A 16,255-nucleotide genomic window follows, 5' to 3' on the forward strand; every position below is an offset into this window, starting at 1 on the left:
TAATGAAGGTCCTGCACACACAAAAAACAGCAAACAACACAGGCGTATCATTTGTTATGGTTTATTATGATGTCGTCATGTCTTCATTATTGCACGCATCATGAGCTCTATTGCTTTGTGATTGGCCAGTCCAAAGAGGTCAGGGTTCACCTTGACTCCAGATTGTGGAGTAGGGTGAAATTGTCCCTAACCACTGATCTAGGGTCAGATACATTGTCATCCTCTAATGGTTACAGTTAGAATTGAGGATCTGATCCTAGATCTGTGCTTATTGGAGCAACTTCTACCTCGACTCCGGAATGTTCTGGCCTGTTCCTTTAACATCTGGGAAACACTGGTTAATTCCAGTTTAGAATACGCTGTGAAAGCGAACACATTTGTTAACATTATTAAAGACCCCTTTGGACACACTTGGTACCATTAAAATTGACACTGATAATGGTAAAACACTGACTTAACATCACTGTTCTGTTGTACTGATCTACATTGCTAGTGAATGACCAGTCACTTTCATAGCCTATTATCATATGTACACATTACAATGCCTGTCATCTGTTGGTCAAGCTAAGTAGTAGTCTTTCAAAGGGAGTATGCCTCATATCTCTCCCTCTCCATCTCTTCCATCTCCTCAAGGCTCCTGTTGTGACAGCCCCATGTCCTTGGCTTGTATATGAGTCCGGCTCTGTTTCCGTGTGCTTGGCCTGTTGGAGTGGGCTCATAGAACCCTTCTTGGCATGATGTGTTGCAGTGGGCTCAGTATCTGTACAGAGCCTGTCTTAAGCTATCTTGGCTCAGACAAGTACACCAGCAAAGTTTCACAAGATGAGAGAAGGGAGACTGGCGTGGGTGACAGAGAAAGATGGGGAGACAAAGGCTGGGAGTGAGATGGAGAGGTGGGATGTGGAGAGAAGGGTTGGCTGAGAGAGGGCGTTTTCCACCAAGTCCCGTCATTAGAGAGCCGGTGTAGTAAGATTGAATCCTACTACACCGGCTCTGACGCTCGTCGGATGTGGCAGGGCTTGAAAACTATTATGGACTACAAAGGGAAACCCAGACGCGAGCTGCCCAGTGACGCGAGCCTACCAGACAAGCTAAATGCCTTTTACGCTCGCTTCGAGGCAAGCAACACTGAAGCATGCACGAGAGCACCAGTGTTTTGGATGAATGTGTGATAAAGCTCGCGGTAGCCAATGTGAGCAAGACCTTTATTAAACAAGTCAACATTCACAAAGCCAGATGGACGTGTACTCAAAGCATACGCGGACCAACTGGCAAGTGTCTTCACTGACATTTTCAACCTCTAAATGACTGAGTCTGTAATACCTACATGTTTCAAGGAGACCACCATAGTCCCTGTGCTCAAAGAAGAGAAGGTAACCTGCCTACATGATTACTGCCCTGTAGCACACTACGTCGGTAGCCATGAAGTGCTTTGAAAGGCTGGTCATGGCTCACATCAACAGCATCCTCCCAGACACCCTAGACCCACTCCAATTTGCATACCACCCCAACAGATCCACTGATGCCTCAATCGCACTTCACATTGCCCTTTGCCACCTGGATAAAAGGAACCCCTATGTGAGAATGCTGTTCATTGACTACTTATCAGCGTTCAACACCATAGTGCCCACAAAGTTCATCAGTAAGGACCGTGGTACTAAACATCTCCCTCTGCAACTGGATCCTGGACTTCCTGACAGGCCGCCCCCAGGTGGTAAGGGTAGGCAACAACACGTCTGCCACGCTGATCCTCAACACTGGGGCCCCTCGGGTGTGTACTTAGTCTCCTCCTGTACTCCCTGTTCACCCACGACTGCGTGGCCAAACACGACTCCAACATCACCATTAAGTTTGCTGACGACACAGTGGTAGGCCTGATCACCGACAACATTTAGCCAGCCTATAGGTAGGAGGTCAGAGAACTGGCAGTGTGGTGCCAGGACAACAACCTCTCCCTCAATGACAAAGGAGCTGATGGAAAAAGGAAAAAGCGGGCTGAACAGGCCCCCATTAACATCAACGGGGCTGTCGTGGAGCAGGTCGTGAGTTCCTTGGTGTCCACATCACCAACAATCTATCATAGTCCAAACACACCAAGACAGTAGTGAAGAGGGCACGACAAAACCTTTTCCCCCTCAGGAGACTGAAAAGATTTGGTATGGGTCCCCAAATCCTCAAAGTTCTACAGCTGCACCATCAATAGCATCCTGACCGGTTGAATCACTGCCTGGTATGGCAACTGCTTGGCATCTGACCATAAGGCACTACAGAGGGTAGTGCGTACGGCCCAGTACATCACTGGGGCCAAGCTTCATGTAATCCTGGACCTATATAATAGGCAGTGTCAGAGGAAAACCCATAATATTGTCAGAGACTCCAGTCACCCAAGTCACTGTTTTCTCTGCTACAGTACGGCAAGCGGTACCGGAGCGCCAAGTCTACCCGCTGTATATAGCCTCATTATTGTTATGTTATTGTGTTTTTATTATGTTTTACTTTAGTTTATTTGGTAAATATTTTCTTAACTCTTCTTGAACTGCACTGTTGGTTAAGGGCTTGTAAATAAACATTTCACGGTAAGGTCTACTGTGCACTTGTAGTCAGCGCATGTGACAAATAAAGTTTGATTTGAACTTGTGTGAATCAACATCCCCCACCTCTGTTCTTCATGCTTGACTCCCCCATCCCACTCTATCAGAACAAAAGGAATTGTGAAAGTGGATGTTGCAGTGGTTTGCTATAGTGATGTGCAATGCGGGGAGGGAATAGGAGGGTCTAGTATCTGGTGGGTGCAAGGCTGGGGAGTGAATGCATAAGCCTAGGGACAACAAAGCCTCCCAATCTCTGAGCTGTATGTATGTTAGTGTGTGTCTGGGCTGAACAATACTGCTCTGCCTCCTGGGCCATGGGATGCTTTTACATAATCCAGGTCCTCTCGGCCTGCTGCAACACACACACAAACTTCTTTAGGTTCCGCTCAATCACAGAAACGCTCTCTCCCTCTTTGTGTCTGTCTTTCACTATTGCAAAGACTTTGGGGAAATTTTTGACAGGCTCACTGCGTCAGAGGTGCAACACCGGTTATTACACCCCAGGAAATCCTGTTAGCAGAGAGGGGTGTGGCCTCATTCTCCTGGACTCCACTTCCTTAATGTTTCACACTACGGAAAAGTGGGATGAAGAAAAGAAGACGAGGCGACCAGGATAGGAATCCTTTTGAGATGCATAAAAAATAACTTCCTCCCACCTGATTTTATATACACAATGAGACCGGGGGAGGCTATAGTAACACCGGGAGTAGGATGACTTTAACCACAGACACTGCTCTAAGGTCAGTTTTACATCTTTACCCCTACTGGTTAAGGTTAGGATTGGTGGACTGTAAACGGATCCTAGATCTGTGCCTATAAGGACAACCTCTACCTGGAGCATAAGCCTAGCAGACACACAGCGTATAGCGGTTAATAGAACATCACATGACTACAGGACACATTGACATGGGAGAACGCACTACCCATTGGTTTAAAGGATGCTGGGAAGATGTGTGTTCAGCTAGACTTGTTTGCAGCAAAGTCTTTTCTACAAACCGTGCTTGTGGAATGATTTCAAAGAATGTTTGTAAATGCTAAATTAAACATCAGTGACATTGCATCAACAATGTTTCTTTAATATTGACAGTTAAGACTTGGAAAGAGTCACTTTTAATGAACTACCTTGAGTTGTCACACTGATGCTAACGTTTGATGCGGAAATACCAGTTAAATAGAAACGTTGTTGTTGTACACACGTCTGTTACTATGGCCATAGTGGCTGTCCCATGGAATTAGAATGAGTAGAAGGAACATTCCAGTTCAAAACCACAGTCCATATTGGGTGGACTGGCTGCCATATTGGGAAAGTTCAATACATATTTGATACTATTCTGCTATAATAAGAGCAAATGTGTGATTCAACATACTATATGAATTAGAGACTACGTCCGTCCGTTCCAGCCATTCTATTCCTATGGGCTAGTCAACACTCACAGAGCTTCATCCACAGTCAGTCCACAGTAGTGGGAATCCTACTGGAGTTACATAATACTGTCAACATTGTGCTGTTCCAACCATCAGTAATTATATATACAAATATACAGATACAACATACAAATGCATACTGACTGGGTTATTACAATGAGACCTACAAAAAAAGCACAAGAGTAGAAAGTCTGTGGGCTATTGCAGGTGAGGCTGTTGCAGCCACTACTCGTACAGAACATCTGTTTTCAGACACACCTAACACACACACACACACACACACACACACACACACACTCCTATCACAACTCTAACCTCACAGGCCACATTGTGTGCACGAGTGTTGCAAAATAAATGGACACATACAGTATATATTATTCAATAATTTCGTACGCACCGCTCACGCGCTTGAACGAGCGTCTGCATAGCCACACGCTAAAATAGAACTTGGTTCTATTTGAGACGCTCCACGGACTGCAAGTCCCCTCCTTATTGAATATCAGGAAGATACAGACCCACGTGGATGCTTGACAAACACAGGAGGAGAGATTAATTAAATATAACAAAACTAAGTAGGTTTTCATTTTTTATCTGTGGATTAATCGTCAGAGTAGAGAAACAAGATTTTGTATGACTCCGGGTCAAAATGTTAAAGTTAGAAGACCATATGCATGTCAGGTAAAATATCAACCCAATGTGCATCTCCCAGGACTAACTAGCAGTCTCAACAGCTAGCTAGCTAAATGTCCATGAATGTTTCGACCTGCCTCCAAATTAATATAGTTTGGTTTTGATATTTCAACCTGCATGTCACGATCGCGTCTGGTGTGGATGTACAAAATCAACATGCGCGCAATGGCACATGCAGACGCACACACGTGGCCGGTGATGTCAGCATTACCTATCACAACCCTAACACACACACACACAACACACTCCTATCACAACCCTAACACACACAACACACTCCTATCACAACACACTCCTATCACAACCCTAACACACAACACACTCCTATCACAACCCTAACACACATACACAACACACTCCTATCACAACCCTAACACAGTTATAAATAAATTAACACAGCCTTTTAACAAAGCTATCAAAAACAAAGCGTCAAAAAATCCTCCTACAAATTTTCTCTTGTTCTTTTGTATGTCTACAACAATGTTGATTCCATGATATGTACAGCACTAGAAAATAATTTAATCATAATGCACACTTTCTACAGACATGAAATGGTACTGTGCTAGTCCACGTGGTGGGAGAGGGGACAGGGGGGCACAATGTGTGCCTATTGACTAAGTCTCTGGGGGGTGGGGATAGAGAGGTGAGTGGGTGGGGTCACAGAGAGGAAGTGGTGGAGTCAACAATTTCTCTCCCATTACACACAGTCGGTACATACTGGGCACTCACTGATGTGTGTGTGTGTGTGTGTGTGTGTGTGTGTGTGTGTGTGTGTGTGTGTGTGTGTGTGTGTGTGTGTGTGTGTGTGTGTGTGTGTGTGTGTGTGTGTGTGTGTGTGTGTGTGAGAGAGTGATAGTGAGAGAGAGAGAGAGAGAGAGAGAAAAATGGGAAGAAAAAAGATTAAGGAATTTAGTTAAATTAGAACTCGGCAACATAAACAAACCATGCACAGTGGTCAGTGTCTATGACCGTAACTGAACCATACCGTGTGAAGCGCATGTGGTGGCAGGACCACTGACACTGAAGCGGTTGATATTGAGGCGGAGACTGGTGACGTTCTTCTGTGGTTGGAACATGATGATGTGGACCTTGGGAGCGAACATACAGCCCAACACCACGAAACCACTGAGACTGACAGAGATACACATGGTGGTGGTCTGGACCTGTAGAGGGAGACAGATCGCATGGTAACTCCATTGGAACAGAGGAGCAGAGGAAGGAAGGAATTATTATTTTTGTGGACATATGCATGAACAGACACAAAAGCACACATGCGCGTGATCCTGCTTCACACACACCCTACCTGACTAATCACAAAGTCAGATTAATGAGACCACAGGAGCGGTTTATTTTTTCCACAGCCTAGGGCTGTGTGTGTGTGTGTGTGTGTGTGTGTGTACCATGCTCTTACCCTGTAGTCACTGGATGTGACGTAGAATATGGGTAGGAAGGCTAGCCAGATGATACAGGTTGTGTACATGGTAAATCCAATGAATTTAGCCTCATTGAAGTTCTCTGGACACTTCCTGGTCTTGAAGGCGTACCTAGATCAGATAAAGGACACAAAAAGAAAGACTAAATAATCCTTCAAGTCAAAAGTAATAAACAGAATAATACATTGAAAAGTACACACACACCACACACACACCACCTACACGGTACACAGGATGACCAGGAGCACGTCATATACTAGTGACAGCAGCATGCTGGAGTCACGGACGTTACACTTCAGGATCACTGTCTGCCGTCGCTCCGGTAACGTAAACCTCCTGGTACCAGGAACCTCCAGCAGCAACCACACAGACACCATCACTAACTGGACCGATATCAGACTGAGACAGATAAACACCTGGGGAGGGGAGGGCAAGGGGGAAGGGGACACCATCAGACAGAGGAACACCATCATCATCTGAACTATAACTTCCCTCCCTACCTTCCTCCCCTCTCCTTCTCTCTATCCCTGTTTGATTGACAGCTAGGATGACCTCTGACCTGAGAGGTGGGGCTTATGAAGCGAGGCCTTGTGGTCCCGCCCCCGTCCTTTACCCCGCTGAAGATCCGGGCGATCCGATTGGTCTTAGTGAGCAGGGCTGAGTAGCAGACAGCGAATGAGGTGCTTAGGCCGAGGCGTCGCATGGCGCAGATAGTAGGAGAGGGCTTGGCCAGGAAGAGGAAGGTGAGGGAGTAGGACATGAAGACACCCAGCAGCAGGATGTAACACAACTCTCTGCCTGACGCCTTCACCAGGGGCGTGTTGTTGTGTCTCACAAACACCCAGAACACCAGAGATGTACAGAGGAACCTGCAGAGGGAGAGTAAATCAGTTTCAGTTGATTTTATTGAATCCCCTAATTCGACTAGAATTTGTACTAGGCCTAAACAAAAGCCTGTACTTTACACCTATGCCTTTTGTATGGTCTTTGATCGGGTTCAAGTCCGGGCTCTGGCTGGGCCACTCAAGGCCATTCAGAGACTTGTCCTGAAGCCACTCCTGCGTTGTGTTGGCTGTGTGCTTAGGGTCATTATCCTGTTGGTAGGTGAACCTTCACCCCAGTCTGAGGTCCTTAGCGCTCTGGAGCAGTTTTCGTCAAGGATCTCTGTGTAATTTATCCCACGTCCATCTTCCCTCAATCCTGACTAGTCTCCCAGTCCCTGCTGCTGAAAAACACCCCCAGAACATGATGCGCCTACCACCATGCTTCACCGTAGAGATGGTGCCAGGTTTCTTCCAGACATGAGGCTTGGCATTTATTTATTTTTTATATATAATTTTTTTGTGAATTTTACCCCCCTTTTTCGTGGTATCTTGTCTCATCGCAACGACTCCCGTACAGCTCGGGAGAGATGAAGGTCGAAAGTCATGCGTCCTCCGAAACACAACCCAACCAGGCCGCACTGCTTCTTAACACAGCGCGCATCCAACCCGGAAGCCAGCCGCACCAATGTGTCGGAGGAAACACCGTGCACCTGGCGACCTTTGTTAGCATGCACTGTGCCAGGCCCGCCACAGGAGTTGCTGGTGCACTTGGAAAAAATTCAATCTTGGTTTCATCAGACCAGAGAAGGGTTGGCCAAGGCCCTTCTCCCCCAATTGCTCAGTTTGGACAGGTTTAGGAAGAGTCTTGGTGGTTCCAAACTTATTCCATTTAAGAATGATGGAGGCCACTGTGTTCTTCAGGACCTTCAATGTTGAAGACATTTTTTGGTACCCTTCCCCAGATCTGTGCCTCGACACAATCCTGTCTCAGAGCTCTACAGACAATTCCTTTGACCTCATGGCTTGGTTTTTGCTCTGACATGCACTGTCAGCTGTGGGAACTTATATAGACAGGTGTGTGCCTTTCCAAATCATGTCCAATCAATTGAATTTACCACAGGTGGTTTTCCAATCAAGTTGTAGAAATATCAATGCAAACAGGATGCACCTGGATGCACCTGAGCTCAATTTCAAGTCTCATAACAAAGGGTCTGAACACTTACGTAAATCAGGCATGTTTTATAAATTTGCAAAAAGTTTGAAAAACCTGTTTTTCGCTTTGTCATTATGGGGTATTGTGTGTAGATTGATGGTGATACAAATATATATATATATATTTTAGAATAAGGCTGTAACTTAACCAAATGTGTAAAATGGAAGGGGTCTGAATGCACTATATATATACCAACTGGTGATACTTATCCCTCTTCCTCTCCTCTAAAGTCTCACCCGACAATGGCGATGCTGATGGGTCCGATGGCCCAGGCGTCCTCCCACATGATGTAGTCCTCGGGCAGGTCATAGCAGAAAGTGAGGTCTTCACTGGGCCACTGGCCGGGGGCGCAGGGCGAACAGGTGAACTCATCAGCTAGGTACTCATGAGCCTCACATGCAGTACAGATCCAACAACAGTACTCTCCTACAAGATACAGGTATAAAACATATACATTAACTTAGGCAGAGTTTATGTTAGAAAAGGAAACTAGGTTGTTTACATGAAAGCCAGCTGCTAAAATCGTTTCATTCTCCAAAACAAATTACATGGAAACTTCTATTAGTGCTGTCACTAGATCGCAGTGAGCAGCCTGCTCAAAGCCCTATGTGTGTGTGTGTGTGTGTGTGTGTGTGTGTTCCTCACCAGCCTGCATCTTCTTCATCTCATTGCGGGCACATGGGTCACTGCACTGGGATGGGGGCACCACCTCCCTTGGCCAGCGAATCAGGTCACTGCTCAGGCTCAGAGTCTCTGCCCACTCGCCGATGGGCACGTAGCCATAGCGATCAGCGTTGCGCTGGTAACTGAAGATGTTGTAACGTCCCATCCCGTCGCCATAGGGATCAAACTTCACCACAGTCTCACTGCCGAGAGGAGAGAAGGGAGCTGAGAGGGAGATAAGGATAAGGGGAAAGAGAAAGAGACAGCGAGAAAGAGAGAGGAGGGGTGGAAGGGTGAAAGAGAATGGTAGGGTATGAGAGGAGAGAGATCGGGAGAGAAGATAAGAAACAGAATGGAACTAGTGTCAGGATTTCAATTTCATTTGAAGTAGATTTGAACAAAGCAGTGTCACAGAGGAGTGTAATGAATTCCAAGACATAAATTACATACAAAGCCAGTCGAAGTGACAAAGTGAGAATGTAGCAAGTGTATCTAGTGGTTTAAACGTGTGTTACAGCATCTAACTGAGGTCAATATACTGTACACAGCAACATAACTGCAAAGAGTAAGAGAGTGTTACACCAGTGTTAACTAACCTGGTTTGAATCCTTGGGGAGCTAACACAAGTCTTCAGGTTTCAGGAAAGGTTACTCATCTCCTCACTACAAGATGAAACATGAGTGTTTACCCCTCTGAGGTAGGCTTAAACATAGCTGAGACTGTGTTATATATAGACCCTGTGTTTTATATAGACCCTGTGTTTTATATAGATCCTGTGTTTTATATAGACCCTGTGTTATATATAGACCCTGTGTTATATATAGACACTGTGTTATATATAGACCCTGTGTTATATATAGACACTGTGTTTTATATAGACCCTGTGTTATATATAGACCCTGTGTTTTATATAGACCGTGTTTTATATAGACCATGTTTTATATAGACACTGTGTTTTATATAGATCCTGTGTTTTATATAGACCCTGTGTTTTATATAGACCCTGTGTTTTATATAGACCCTGTGTTATATACAGACACTGTGTTTTATATAGACACTGTTTTTTATATAGACACTGTGTTATATATAGACACTGTGTTCTATATAGACCCTGTGTTATATATAGACACTGTGTTATATATAGACACTGTGTTCTATATAGACCATGTTTTATATAGACACTGTGTTATATATAGACCCCGTGTTATATATAGACCCCGTGTTTTATATAGACCGTGTTTTATATAGACCCTGTTTTTTATATAGACACTGTGTTTTATATAGACCCTGTTTTTTATATAGACACTGTGTTATATATAGACACTGTGTTCTATATAGACCCTGTGTTATATATAGACACTGTGTTTTATATAGACCCTGTGTTTTATATAGACCCTGTTTTTTATATAGACACTGTGTTATATATAGACACTGTGTTCTATATAGACCCTGTGTTATATATAGACACTGTGTTTTATATAGACCCTGTGTTTTATATAGACCCCGTGTTTTATATAGACCGTGTTTTATATAGACCCTGTTTTTTATATAGACACTGTGTTATATATAGACACTGTGTTTTATAGACACTGTGTTATATATAGACACTGTGTTATATATATACCCTGTGTTTTATATAGACCATGTTTTATATAGACCCTGTGTTATATATAGACACTGTATTATATATAGACACTGTGTTTTATATAGACCCTGTGTTATATATAGACCCTGTGTTTTATATAGACCCTGTGTTTTATATAGACCCTGTGTTATATATAGACACTGTGTTTTATATAGACCCTGTGTTATATATAGACCCTGTGTTTTATATAGACCGTGTTTTATATAGACCATGTTTTATATAGACACTGTGTTTTATATAGATCCTGTGTTTTATATAGACCCTGTGTTTTATATAGACCCTGTGTTATATATAGACCCTGTGTTTTATATAGACCCTGTGTTTTATATAGACCCTGTGTTATATATAGACACTGTGTTTTATATAGACCCTGTGTTATATATAGACCCTGTGTTTTATATAGACCGTGTTTTATATAGACCATGTTTTATATAGACACTGTGTTTTATATAGATCCTGTGTTTTATATAGACCCTGTGTTTTATATAGACCCTGTGTTTTATATAGACCCTGTGTTATATACAGACACTGTGTTTTATATAGACACTGTGTTATATATAGACCCCGTGTTATATATAGACCCCGTGTTTTATATAGACCGTGTTTTATATAGACCCTGTTTTTTATATAGACACTGTGTTATATATAGACACTGTGTTTTATAGACACTGTGTTATATATAGACACTGTGTTTTATATAGACCATGTTTTATATAGACCCTGTGTTATATATAGACCCTGTGTTTTATATAGACCCTGCATTTTATATAGACCCTGTGTTCTATATAGACCCTGTGTTCTACATAGACCCTGTGTTTTATATAGACCCTGTGTTTTATATAGACCCTGTGTTTTATATAGACACTGTGTTCTATATAGACCCTGTGTTCTATATAGACCCTGTGTTTTATATAGACAGGATCAGGATCAGGTCATATAAGGACTACCATCTACTGTACACGTGGTATTCTAGAGGAGACAAGGGTCAGGTGATTTTAATTCAAATGTATTTTTAATTTAACCAGGCAATTCAGTTAAGAACAAATTCTTATTTACAATGACGTTCTACCCTGGCCAAATCCGGACTACGCTGGGCCAATTGTGCACGGTCCTATGTGACTCCCAATCACAGCTGGATGTGACACAGCCTGGGTTCGAACCAGGGACTGTAGTGACACCTCTTGGCACTGAGATGCAGTGCCTTAGATGACTGCGTCACTTGGGAGGTTAAGCCTATCCCTGGGTTATGCATGTATGTTGGTAACATGCATCCCTCATCCTGCTCTTGTCCTTTTACACTTATAAGATCGGATCAAAATCAGTTCCCAAAACATATTTTAATTGTCTACATCTGTCCGAAAATGTGGGCACCACCAGAATAAGGACATACAGTGCATTCGGAAAGTACTCAGTCCCCTTCCACATTTTGTTACGTTCCACCCATATTCTAAAATGGATGAAATCATTTTTTCCTCATCAATCTACACACAATATCCCATAATGACAAAGCGAAAACAAGTTTTTAGACATTTTTGCAAATGTATATACATAAGCATTCAGACCCTTTACTCAGTACTTTGTTGAAGCAGCTTCATTAGCAATTTCAGCCTCGAGGTGAACCTTTGCCCCAGTCTGAGGTCCTGAGCACTCTGGAACAGTTTTCATCAAGGATATCTCTGTACTTTGCTCTATTCATCTTTCCCACAATCCTGACTAGTCTCCCAGTCCCTGCCACTGAAAAACATACCCACAACATGATGCTGCCACCATCATGCTTCACCGTAGGGATGGTGCCAGGGTTACTCCAGGCATGACACTTGGCATTCAGGCCAAAGTTCAATCTTGGTTTCATCAAACCAGAGAATATTGTTTCTAATGGTCTGAGAGTTCTTTAGCTGCCTTTCAACAACCTCCAAGATGGCTGTCATGTGCCTTTAACTGAGAAGTGGCTTCTTTCGGAACATTCTAACACAAAGGCGTAAGTGGTGGAGAGCTGCAGAGATGGTTGTCCTTCTGGAAGGTTCTCCTCTCTTCACAGAGGTACTCTGGAGGTCTGTCAGAGTGACCATTGGGTTCTTGGTCCCCTCCCTGACCAAGGCCCTTGTCCCCCGATTTCTCAGTTTGGCTGAGCTGCCAGCTCTAAGAAGAGTCTTGGTTGTTCCTAACTTCCTCCATTTAAGAATAATGGAAGCTACTGGGTTCTTGCGGACATTCAATGCTGCTACTGCAGAAATGTTTTGGTACCCTTCCCCAGATCTGTGTCTTCACACAATCCTGTCTCGGAGCACTATGGACAATTAATTTGACCTCATGGCTTGGTGTTTGCTCTGACATGCACTGTCAACTGTGGGACCTTATATAGACAGGTGTGTTCCTTTCAAAATCATGTCCAATCAATTTAATTTACCACAGGTGGACTTCAATAAAGTTGTAGAAACATCTCAAGGATGATAAATGGAAACAGGATGCACCTGAGCTCAATTTCGAGTCTCATAGGGGGGTCTGACTACTTATGTAAATATGGTATTTCTGTTTTTAATTCTTAATACATTTGCAAAAAATAAATAAAAACCTATTTTCTCTTTGTCATTGTGGGGTATTGTTTGTAGATTGCTGAGAAAAAAAAGTATTTTATCAATTTAAGAATAAGGCTGTAGCATAACAAAATGTGGAAAAAGTCAAGGCATCTGAATAATTTCCAAATGGAAGCATGATAGCACCAGGTATAAACAGGGCTTCTGTGTTGGTAGGCTCTTTTAGGACCTATTCTAACTGGTTTAGAGCGCATAGTTCTGAGCATTGTGGCAGATACGCTGACTGGGACTAAAGCTGATATTGTTGTGTGTGAGTGTGTGTTTGTGTGCTGACTTGGACTAGAAGAAGAATGGAGTGTCAGACCAGAGAGGTTATGAAATCCATTTATCACAAAGACAACCTACTTCTCTTCCCCACTCCTTTTTATGCCTCTCTCTCTCTCCCTCATTCTCTCTCCCGCTCTGTCTCTCTCTCTCCTTTAGGATATTGGGAGTGTTTAGGCTTCTTCCAGAGATAAAAGTTAAATGATTTAAATAAGGAAAAGCTGATAAAAATAGTCCATATCTATATAATAAAGCAAAATAGCCACATGCACGCACGCAAGCACACACACATTCACACACCCATTCACACACACACTTGCTGACAGTCAATACATAACTGCATAACACTGTAAGATACAAACACTGCAACACTGCAAGATTAGTTGTTTTTATCGCTTTAGTACTATTTTCACAACAATGTGGTGAATTGCCAAAACTCTTAGTACAAAACTCACGCGGACGTGTTTTTAGAGCTCTCCTGACAATTTCGGCTTAACTTCTTTTAATCTCTTATTTTCCATCCTCGTAACATGAACAGCAAATTTTCTTGGACAATTTCAGGCGTATCTACATCCATTATGAATCGACTTAAACATAGTCCTCCTAAAACAAGAAGAACATCTAACATCAACAACGTTCTCCAGGCTAGGCTGTCACGCCTGCTCCCGCTCTTCCTCAACCCTGGCGCTCGAGGGTGCCAGGATCCCCAGCATTACGCACTCAAGCCACCATCAGTACGCACACCTGCCTTCCCCTGTCACGCGCATCAGTGATCAATGGACTCACATGGACTCAATTCCTTGTGTCATTACCTTACCTATATCTGTCTCTTCCCAAACTCTGTTCCCTGCTTCGGGATTAATTGTCTCATGTCCGTGTTACCCGTGTTCCGACGCTGTTCCTGTCTTGTTTCCTTGTCTGTTCCCGAATAATTGTCAGGCTCCCCGTACCTGCTTCTCCTGTCGGGCGTCGGCCCTTACATAGGCCAGTTAGCCCTGCTAATTCAGCCAGCTACACTAACCCAGTTAGCCCTGCAAGCTCCTCACACCACGAGTCTGACATGAAAATCAACAATATAGACGACATAAACCAGAACCAGAACCAAAGGGTTTTGGTAGCTATCTCTGCCACGAGGGCGGACTTTTCCACCAAACTCGAAGGTGTCCTAACATGGATTGGTGAGGTTAAACGTGACCTTCAAGCCTACTCTACACACTTGGACGAAGCAGAGGAATGCATTAGCACGGTGGAAGATACTGTCGTCACTGTCAAAACAACGACCAAAAAGTTGAAAAAACAGGTGGCTGACCTTACTTCAAAACTGAACTCGCTCACGAACCACCAGAGGAGGTCTAATTTGAAACTGGTTAATCTACCTGAAAAAGTGGAAAATAGTGACCCAGTTGCATTTCTCGAGAGATGGCTTCCAGAGGCATTGGGGCTGGACGTCTTTCCGGACCACCTCGGCTCCTACAGGCCCGAGAAACCACCCTCTCCTCGAGTCCTTATCATGAAGTTTCTCAACTTTCAAGACGATATCTGAGTGATGCGGAAAGCCAGGGCTATAGGCAAGGTGATATACGGGGACCAAGAGATCATGTTCTTCCCTGACCTAGCCGCAGACCTGCACCGGAAAAGAAAAGGCTAGATCGGGGTTGAACACCAACTCAGGTCCTTCAACATTGCCTATGGAATAGCCGTCCCAGCTAAACTACGTCTGACTTACAATGGACACGATTCACACAAGTTTTAATCTCTCCCTCAAGCCGAGGCATTCATCCGAGGCATACAGCGTGAATCTTCTTCCTAGTCATATTTCCGCTGTGAAGTTCACCGCCACTCTGGACTATGGAAAATTAAACCACCTTGTGACTGTTGGCAAGCTAACTAACAATAACTAATGTATTAACTGCTACTGTAGTACTGTAGCTAACATAACAGTTAAGTGAATAATATGGCGAGCTAGCCCACACAAAGTTTCCTTATATTATTTGTAGCCTGTATGTGCTCATCACTTAGCTCAGTTTCTTCTATATGACAGGCAAGATAGCTGTCCATTGAACGTTGGACGTCATGTTTAAGTTTATTTTTGCTATATTGATAATTCTCTTCCATTGGATTACATAAAACACTGTAAAATCCTGGCAAATTTATTTAGCTCCATGTCAATGGACACATCGGGTGTCACACCCTGACCTGTTTCACATGTCTGTGTGCTTGTCTCCAACCCCCTCAAGGTGTCGCCCATCTTCCCCATTATCCCCTGTGTATTTATACCTGTGTTCTCTGTTTGTCTGTTGCCAGTTCGTTTTGCTCATTCATACCCTGCTCCTGCCTGTTTTCCTGCTCCTGTTTTCTAGTCCGTCCCGGTTTTGACCGTTCTGCCTGCCCTGACCCTGAGACTGCCTGCCGTTCTGGACCCTGTATACCTTCTCTGGATTATTAGGAATAAACTTTAGTTTCTGTAACGCTGTCTGCATCGGGGTCATACCTCAAATGGGTTATCGGGAGCTTATTCATTCATCCTGCACCACGAGAAGCATCGGAACTACTTTATATGAAGACTTAAGTTTCGATCATATCCTTGGACTAAAATGATTGACACTCACGTGCAAGCCTGACAAAAAAAAGCCTGACATCAACATCATGTGCAAGGGCTTTTGGGACATCAACAACATGTGCAAGGGCCTTTGGGTAACGTAGCACATATTCAATGGTATCTCTTTCTCTCACATACAGTGCCTTGCGAAAGTATTCGGCCCCCTTGAACTTTGCGACCTTTTGCCACATTTCAGGCTTCAAACATAAAGATATAAAACTGTATTTTTTTGTGAAGAATCAACAACAAGTGGGACACAATCATGAAGTGGAACGACATTTATTGGATATTTCAAACTCTTTTAACAAATCAAA

The 16,255-nt window shown here is 43.5% G+C and overlaps 1 protein-coding gene across 1 annotated transcript in view; it reads right to left on the reverse strand.

Annotated features, from left to right (window-relative positions):
* Nucleotides 1–3,685: 3,685 nt before the first annotated feature.
* LOC110496093 (metabotropic glutamate receptor 3) overlaps nucleotides 3,686–16,255 on the reverse strand; it is a 61,142-nt gene continuing 48,572 nt past the window's right edge. Inside the window, exons 7-13 of the mRNA XM_021571790.2 lie at nucleotides 8,822–9,064; nucleotides 8,413–8,602; nucleotides 6,699–7,008; nucleotides 6,362–6,555; nucleotides 6,118–6,250; nucleotides 5,692–5,869; nucleotides 3,686–5,434 (exon numbers count right to left, since the gene is read on the reverse strand). Coding sequence (XP_021427465.1) covers nucleotides 5,364–5,434; nucleotides 5,692–5,869; nucleotides 6,118–6,250; nucleotides 6,362–6,555; nucleotides 6,699–7,008; nucleotides 8,413–8,602; nucleotides 8,822–9,064 — 1,319 coding nt within the window. The 3' untranslated portion in view covers nucleotides 3,686–5,363. The remainder of the gene's footprint in view (nucleotides 5,435–5,691; nucleotides 5,870–6,117; nucleotides 6,251–6,361; nucleotides 6,556–6,698; nucleotides 7,009–8,412; nucleotides 8,603–8,821; nucleotides 9,065–16,255) is intronic.

This window comes from Oncorhynchus mykiss, chromosome 2 (assembly GCF_013265735.2).
Source record: "Oncorhynchus mykiss isolate Arlee chromosome 2, USDA_OmykA_1.1, whole genome shotgun sequence".
Taxonomy (NCBI): domain Eukaryota; kingdom Metazoa; phylum Chordata; class Actinopteri; order Salmoniformes; family Salmonidae; genus Oncorhynchus; species Oncorhynchus mykiss.